A 7845-nucleotide genomic window follows, 5' to 3' on the forward strand; every position below is an offset into this window, starting at 1 on the left:
GCGGGGGGGTCTTGGTGGGGTCTTTCTCCCTCTGTACATTCCATCTTTATCCACATTAGGAAACCATAAACACTCACCTGAGCACAGGTATCAGCTCACCTGAGCACTAACAGGTAGTGTGACAGAATGAAAGTCTTTATTGGAATCTGTTTGTACGATTAAGTGTGTGAGTTACAGTTGTGTTGAGTACATTATGTTTAGTTTAAATGTGGAGACTATTTCAACAGGTGTGTGTAGACAGGCCCCGCCCATTCCAGATTACTATTTAGACCTGGTTGTTTTATGATGTTACCTCCCTCTGTTACCATCTTCTTTTTCCCTAAACCCCCCTCTTTTACCACCCTCCCCCCCAACCTCCCTCTTCTTTGTTTCCATCCGGTCCCAAAAAAAAGAAAAAAGGTAAAACATAATCGATACAAATAAAGTTAAGTATAAAATACAACAGGGGTTTATACTCAATAAACTCCTGTTGTGACAGTAAAATCTGACCAACACTAGAAGCTCTCAGCTGTTGGACAGGACAAGTTAAAAAGAAAACACAGACTATGATCTGAAACATGTTTTGTGTTGTCATTCATATTCCATTAAAACCATCATGTCTTCCGGAGTTTGTAAACTTATGATTGTACTTCCTGTTTGGGATGCCAGGGGGCGGGGCCTCTCAGTCGATGGAGACTCACCCTGTTGAACTGCTGCTGCAGTTTTTCATTTGCATAATTGATGCAGAACTGCTCGAAGCTGTTCCTGTCAAACGTCTCGAATCTGCTCCACACAAAAACACATCAAAGTTTTAGGAAACCAGACATTTTCCAAAATCCTGCAGGTCGTTTCCTCACCCGTAGATGTCCAACACGCCGATGAAGGACTTGACCTTCCCCCTCTGGCTGCGCAGCGCCGAGTTGAGCCGCTGCACCGTCCAGCCGAACAGCTGACCGTAGACGTGTTTGGCCAGAGCATCTCTGGCCTCCAGGGCCTGCTGAGCAGACACGGGTTTGACCAGCATCTCCCCCCCCACCGCCAGTCTGCGGTGACACAGCCAGTGACAGATCTGCGGCCCCTCCACCCCCAAGAGCTTCGAGAACACGGCCAGAGAGCGGTCCTCTACCTGAGGCACGAGCAGAACACCTGAGAATCGCTGACGTACAAACGGCAGGAGGAGGCAGAACTTTGGTCACCTCGATGAAGCTTCTGTCGGAGCTCCTCCCACTAGACTGAACTCTGACGTTTCCCAGGTGCAGAACACCTGAGAGGATCCTGAAGATTTCCATCTGCTGCTCCGGCTGCACGCCTGCACGTGTGACCAGAACCAGACTCAGCTGTTGGACCTTCAGTTCCTGAATGAACGCCGGAGAACTCACCCAGAACCGTGAAGGCGTTACGCGTGCGCTCCATATCCGACAGATCATCGGCGCCACACACCTGAGTGTCCCCCCCCTGGTTGGTGTAGAAGAAGCGTTCAGCTGCGTCTGAGGACAAACGTAGTAGTGAGGGCTCGGCATGGGGCAGTCGCCGGCGTGGACCAGTCGCCGATGTGGACCAGTCGCCGACGTGAACACGGTCCAGTCTCACCCAGCTGCAGCGCTCTCATCTCCGGCAGGTCTCTGGAGGCGCAGAGCTGGTAGAAGATGTGGTAGTTCCTCTCTGCTGAGGCCTGCAGACGCAGACACACCGCGTACATCACTGGAGGCTCAGACGGATGAACTGCTGCTATGATGGCGATACCTGGAAGACGACCCTGGACTTCTCCAGCAGATACGTCCTCATGTTGGCTCCGATGATGTCTCCGTTCTTCCCGAAGCCGATCTCGATGTACTTCCCGAAGCGGCTGCTGTTGTCGTTCCGAGTGGTTTTGGCGTTCCCTATGGACTGAAGGCAGAACGCGGATGGTAAATGTTGTGTACTTGCATCGGCCCAAAGCGCTTTGCAGTCACACTGATGGAGGCTCTGCTGCTGAACACGGACATCAACCTTCCACCAGCGGTAATGTGGGCTTCAGTGTCTTGCCAAAGGACGCTTTGACACATAGGCGGGCAAGGGGGGAATCGAACCCTCCATCTCCCGATCAGGAGTCCACCGCCTTACCGCTGCTCCACAGCCACCCACAACATAGCCCCCACTCCTTCTGAATTCATTTAGTGGAGTCCTCTACCTCCATGATGGGGTTGGAGCTCAGGACCCGCTCCTCCACGCTGGTCTGCTGAGAGGCTCCTCCCACCACGGCGAAGTATCTCATGGTGAATTTGGCGGAGACCGTTTTTCCTGAGCCAGACTCCCCACTGATGATGACGGACTGGTTCCTCTCCTCTCTGCACAAATGCAGAGTCAGTGGAGCCCCCCCCACTGCCAGCCAGCCACCCCCCCATACCTGATCATGGTGCGGTAAGCCTCCTCCGCCACGGAGAAGATGTGTGGCTCCATGTCCGTCATGTCCTGACCGCTGTACGCGTCGATCACCTCTTCGCCGTAAATGGGGAGGCTCTCATAAGGGTTGATGGCCACTAACACAATGCCTGGAGGGGGCGATGTACACCATGTGTTAACCAAGTTTCCCACTAGAACCCCCCCCCCCATCTGGATGAAGTCCATCTGCTACACTATTCAGACGTGCAGTTATAGAGAAATAAGCTAATTCCTCCTGTCCGTCCTGGGAGAGGATCTCTCCTTCATGTGGACATTCCTGAATTTCTATTCCCCAGAATCAACCAGATTTTCTCTCTGACTCCTCCCCTCTCAGGGGATTCAGTCAATGAACTTGTTAATAACTTTAATTCCAACATGTCAAATATCATGGATAGTATTGCTCCCAGTGAGCTGAAGGTGATCTCTGGTAGGAAAAAATCTCCATGGAGAAATTCCATTCTGGTAAAGAACGGAAAAAGAGAATGTCGGAAATCTGAACGCAGATGGAGAAAATCTAAACTACAGGTAGATTATGACATCTATAAAGAGAAACTTCACTTATATAATTTACAACTGAGCAATGCAAGGAAGTCCTATTTTTCTGAGATTATTACCAAAAACTCCCATAATGCTCAGGCCCTATTTAATATAGTCGACAGGTTGACAAAACCCCCTGTGTCAGTGGTACCAGAACTTTACTCCACCAAAGCCTGTAATGACTTTGACAAATTCTTCAGGGACAAGATCAAAAACATTAGACAAACAATTGTTTCACCAACTACAAGTTCAGGATATGAACCCTATCCACTAGAAACCAGTATAAACCCAATGGCTCAGTTTCAACCCATAAACAGTAAAGAACTGCAGGACATTCTATGTCAACTGAACTCCTCCTCCTGCTGTCTGGATATTCTACCCACAAGAATGGGTAGAACTCTGAATTGTCTCTGCATGAAATGTGCTACAAATAAAGTTGCATTTAGGACTTTTTTCTTACTGAGGAGGTTCTATAGCAGGAGAGTCAAACTCAATCCCACAGGGGGCCAAAATCCAAAACACCCCTTAGGTCGAACAGATGAACATTTACTGAATACATTTTTATAATTTTAAAACTGTAACTTTTTAACATATTTATGAACTAGATATATAGCATTACCTGTGATAATGCTAGTGAGAATGCTGGAAGCTGAATTTGGCCGCTGAAGATGCTGAAACTGATAGCCAGCTAGAATATTAGCTAAATGCCAAATTAGCCTAAAAACAAACAAAAAAAGCTTAAATTAGCCAAAACAGCTAGCATGTATCTGAAATATCCTAAAAATCTTAGTAAATGCCAAAATAATCCAAAAATCTGTCAGAATGACGCTTTTTCAAACTTTAAAAATGTAACTTTTTAACATAATCATGAATAATAAAAAGGCAGGAATATTATTCCAGAATAAATCAACTTAAACCTTAAATAACTTTCAAAATTTAATCTCCATAAAAAGATATTTGGTCAAAAGTAATAACAAAATCCGTCCCCCGGACCTCGACCGTGCTCTAAGGGCAGGAATGCCCAGTTTAGTTTAGCAACCAGCGATTGATTCTATTTTATGACCGACTTTCTGTTTTTGTACAATCACTGGTGTGAAGCTCGTCGAGACACCTGTAACGTGATACTGATATGAATAAAGCCGAATCATCAGCTCCTCCTCCTCCTCCTCCTCCTCCTCACCGCAGTAGGTGTAGATGCTGCTGTAGTCCAGGAAGCGGACCCGGAGGTTGTGCAGCACGGCGGGCTCGTGCAGGAAGCTCAGGGCGGTCAGGTCGTTCTCGCCCTCCAAGATGTCGGGGTTCCTCAGAGGAGGGAGGTCCGCCGGGGAGCGCAGAGGATAGTGCACCTCCTGATCATGAGAACCACAGACGGGTTTGTCAGACTGGAGGAGATCCAGAGCCAGGCTCTGAAAGACGTGACCCAACGTGACCCCAGAGGTCTCACATGGCCGTCCAGGAGGCGGAGCCACAGCTGCTCATCTCCAGGTCTGTAGTCCTGGAGGAGTTCTGCTGAAACCCAGACTGCATCCGGGTCAGGGAGCCACACCCTTTCCCCCTGCAGGAGAGGAGCGTTCAGATGTGAGAAATAGAGCTTGAGGAGGCTGCAGGAGGTGCTGCTCCTCCTGCAGGAGGTGCTGCTCCTCCTGGCCTTAGCCGCTCAGTTTCTGTCCTCCATCAGCAGAAAACGGAGCTAAACATTAACCGGGTCATCCCGTCTCTGCAGCTCCTCAACCGTTTCCTGAACCCGTTCTCCTCCTGAAAACCGTTCTGTGACCTCCTTAAACACTTCAGACTTCAGGAGGAGAGTCCTCCGTTTGGAGTTTGAAGCGTCAGAAAGTCGGCGGCTTCAGAAACGGATTTTCTGACTGAAGCTCTGGATCCGTCTCACCTTAGAGTAGAACTCCACAGACGCCATGTTTGCCTCAGAGCAGCAGAAGATCCGATGGAAGAGCAGAACCGAGCCTCAGCTGGTGCTGAAGAACCGCCGGGATCATCCGCCGCCGTCCGTCCAGCTGCTGCCGCTCTGCACTTTGTCCACACGTAAACCGTCAGGTTAACTGTTAATCTGCAGGATGAGCGGCTGCATCAGCAGAAAGACGCTCGTAAAGACGCCGAGGACACGACAGGAAAACACCAGAGACGTTCGTACCAAAGCAGATTTATTCAGACCAGAAGATCCGCTTCCAGGATTCCAGCTGAAGGTTGACCACAAACCCAAAAACCAGCAGAAAAGAACGGACGACCTCTGTGTGTGTTTGTCTTTCTGAGAGTCTTTGTGTTTTTTTGTGTATGTTTGTGAGTCTTTGTGTCATTCATAAAATAAAACAGATTTTTTTCATTCTGATGGAAACAAATGACTGAAGCTGAAGTTCTGATCCAAATGAGACATCTGACTGAAGCTTTAATCGTCGAAGCGTCATATGGAGGCGTGCTGCTCAGGCATCAGACTGCCGGGGATCCGGTTAGGAGCGGATCACCAGATCCCTCCTGCAGCACACAAACACATTTCCATCTAAAAAAGTACAAAAACTGGACCCAGAGGACCCAGGAAGAAGACGATCAGCTGACACGGTTGGAATCGCCGTGATTGTCACAAGCGTCTCTGTAAAAACGCGCTGCTCGCCGGCGGTCAGTCGAGGGTCAAAGTTGGAGTCATTGGTTGGTTTTTATTTTCGTTCCTGGTCCGTGACGGTCCGGGATCCCCCCCCCAGGTTCTGATGAAAGTGAAGCCGAGCTGTCCTGGAGGGACGGTTGGGCTGCGAGGGGCGGGGCTTCCTGACTCCGCCTGAATGAACGGCCCCTCCCCTATACGTTCTCCGTGTCCTCGCTGCCGTTGCCCTCCTCCTTTGGGGGTTCTCCTTCCTGGGCCGCCTCCTCCACCTGCGCCAGCATGTCGGCCATCAGCGCCTCCTCCAGCCGCTTCCTCACGCTGTACACCAGCTCCTCCTGCTTCCTGCAGAGGTCACAGAAGGTCAACCGCATCAGGGCAGAAGCTGGACACAGATGCCCCCCAGGGGCAGCTTGTAGGACTTCAGGGTATTTATTATCTCTCTTTGGAGCTGATTTGGACTTTAATCTTAAACAGGAAATGATGAACCTCCAGAATAAGAGCAGACGATGTCTCAGGACTTTTAGAGCAGCAGACCCCCCCCCCCGTCCGGAAACTGGTCATGTGACCTTCAGACCGACCTCCACCTTCTCACCTGATGTCCTCGTCGGTCACGATGAAGGCCTTGCACAGCGGCTGAGCGGTGTTAAGCCACACCCCCGGGTTCTTCTCCACCGCGGCCGACAGCTGGCCGGTGATGGGGGCGGCGCTGGTGTGGAGCGCGCTCGCTATCGCCGACAGCAGCGTTTTATCCGTGCAGCCGGGGCCCACGCCTGCAGAGCAGCATCAGTCAGACGGGGTTCTCAGCGGCGGCGGCGTGCGCTGCAGCTGCTCACCTTGCAGTCCTTTGGGCAGCTCCATGGTCCTCACCAGCTCCTCAGCGATGTCGTACGCGTTCAGGCCGCTCAGCTTCTTCTCCCAGAACAGCTGTGGGAGCAAAGACACGTCAGACGCACGCCACGCCCAGCAGGAGGCCACGCCCAGCAGGAGGCCACGCCCAGCCACCACAGCCCCTCAGCAGAGGCCGCTGTGGGACGTTTACCTGTCGAGGTTGGTCGACAGCCTTCTGAGGATCCGTCTTCACTTTGTTACTGGGATGGTTGGTAACCTTGGTAACGGGCTGCTTAAAGATGGAGGCTGTCTGACGGACCGGGAGGGAGGTGTTCAGGTCAGGTTTCCCCTGCAAGACCGGAAGAGGAGGAGAACATGAGGAGAACGTGAGGAGAACATGAGGAGAACGTGAGAACACGAGGAGAATGTGAGGAGAACATGAGGAGAACATGAGGAGAACATGAGGAGAACATGAGGAGAACATGAGGAGAACATGAGGAGAACATAAGGAGAAAATAAGGTGAACGTGAGGAGAACGTGAGGAGAACGTGAGAACACGAGGAGAATGTGAGGAGAACATGAGGAGAACATGAGGAGAACATAAGGAGAAAATAAGGTGAACGTGAGGAGAACATGAGGAGAACATGAGGAGAACATAAGGAGAAAATAAGGTGAACGTGAGGAGAACACGAGGAGAACGTGAGGAGAACACGAGGAGAACGTGAGGAGAATGTGAGGAGAACATAAGGAGAAAATAAGGAGAACACGAGGAGAACATGAGGAGAACATAAGGAGAAAATAAGGTGAACGTGAGGAGAACATGAGGAGAACATGAGGAGAACATGAGGAGAACATGAGGAGAACATGAGGAGAACATGAGGAGAACATAAGGAGAAAATAAGGTGAACGTGAGGAGAACGTGAGGAGAACACGAGGAGAACGTGAGGAGAATGTGAGGAGAACATAAGGAGAAAATAAGGTGAACGTGAGGAGAACGTGAGGAGAACACGAGGAGAACGTGAGGAGAACGCGAGGAGAACGAGGAGAGGAGCGTCTCCTTTAGAGTTCCCCCGTCATGCGTCCTCCTCCCTGTTGCGTCTCCTGCAGACGTCCACTCAGCTCCTCCTCCGTCCCTCACATCCTGACCCGGTCCAGAACGGCGCCGCCTCTCACCTTGTTCTGGTTGTTGTTGTCGTAGCGCAGGCGCTGCCGGTTCTTGTTCAGCTTGCTCATCAGCATCTTCCCGGTACGGAAGTCGAAGGAGCTGAGGTCCATCTGGTTACCAAGGTAACGGGCCAGCTGAGGCTTGCTCCGGAACTTCTTCCCTGATGGACTGACGAGCCGGGACAGAGAGAAACATGTGAAGAACTTCTGCGGTTCCAGAGAGCAGAACCAACAACCACAGAACAGCCAGAACCAAAGCGGCGGTGAGGTCACGTGACAGCTGGAACCAAACACAACGAGCAACA

At 51.0% G+C, this 7845-nt stretch overlaps 3 protein-coding genes across 14 annotated transcripts in view; all 3 read right to left on the reverse strand.

The window, feature by feature from the left end:
• si:dkey-110c1.10 (unconventional myosin-Vb) overlaps positions 1-4946 on the reverse strand; it is a gene marked incomplete in the record, with an annotated part of 14912 nt that extends 9966 nt beyond the window's left edge. The window contains 11 exon segments of the mRNA XM_024271939.2: positions 681-762; positions 837-1105; positions 1176-1288; positions 1359-1466; positions 1570-1651; positions 1723-1866; positions 2150-2306; positions 2366-2510; positions 4118-4286; positions 4382-4492; positions 4826-4946. Coding sequence (XP_024127707.1) covers positions 681-762; positions 837-1105; positions 1176-1288; positions 1359-1466; positions 1570-1651; positions 1723-1866; positions 2150-2306; positions 2366-2510; positions 4118-4286; positions 4382-4492; positions 4826-4852 — 1407 coding nt within the window.
• tle5 (TLE family member 5, transcriptional modulator) overlaps positions 1-7845 on the reverse strand; it is a 439890-nt gene that overhangs the window by 392207 nt on the left and 39838 nt on the right. The window lies entirely within an intron of this gene.
• The window catches only part of mbd3b (methyl-CpG binding domain protein 3b), a 5583-nt gene continuing 3044 nt past the window's right edge, over positions 5307-7845 (reverse strand). For all 11 annotated transcript variants that reach the window (XM_024272040.2, XM_024272031.1, XM_024272003.1 and 8 more), the window contains 5 exons: positions 7550-7709; positions 6588-6725; positions 6382-6472; positions 6141-6318; positions 5307-5890 (listed from right to left, as the gene is read on the reverse strand). In XM_024272040.2, the coding sequence (XP_024127808.1) occupies positions 5743-5890; positions 6141-6318; positions 6382-6472; positions 6588-6725; positions 7550-7709 (715 nt within the window). In that variant the 3' untranslated portion in view covers positions 5307-5742. The remainder of the gene's footprint in view (positions 5891-6140; positions 6319-6381; positions 6473-6587; positions 6726-7549; positions 7710-7845) is intronic.

Source organism: Oryzias melastigma, linkage group LG4 (genome assembly GCF_002922805.2).
Source record: "Oryzias melastigma strain HK-1 linkage group LG4, ASM292280v2, whole genome shotgun sequence".
NCBI lineage: Eukaryota > Metazoa > Chordata > Actinopteri > Beloniformes > Adrianichthyidae > Oryzias > Oryzias melastigma.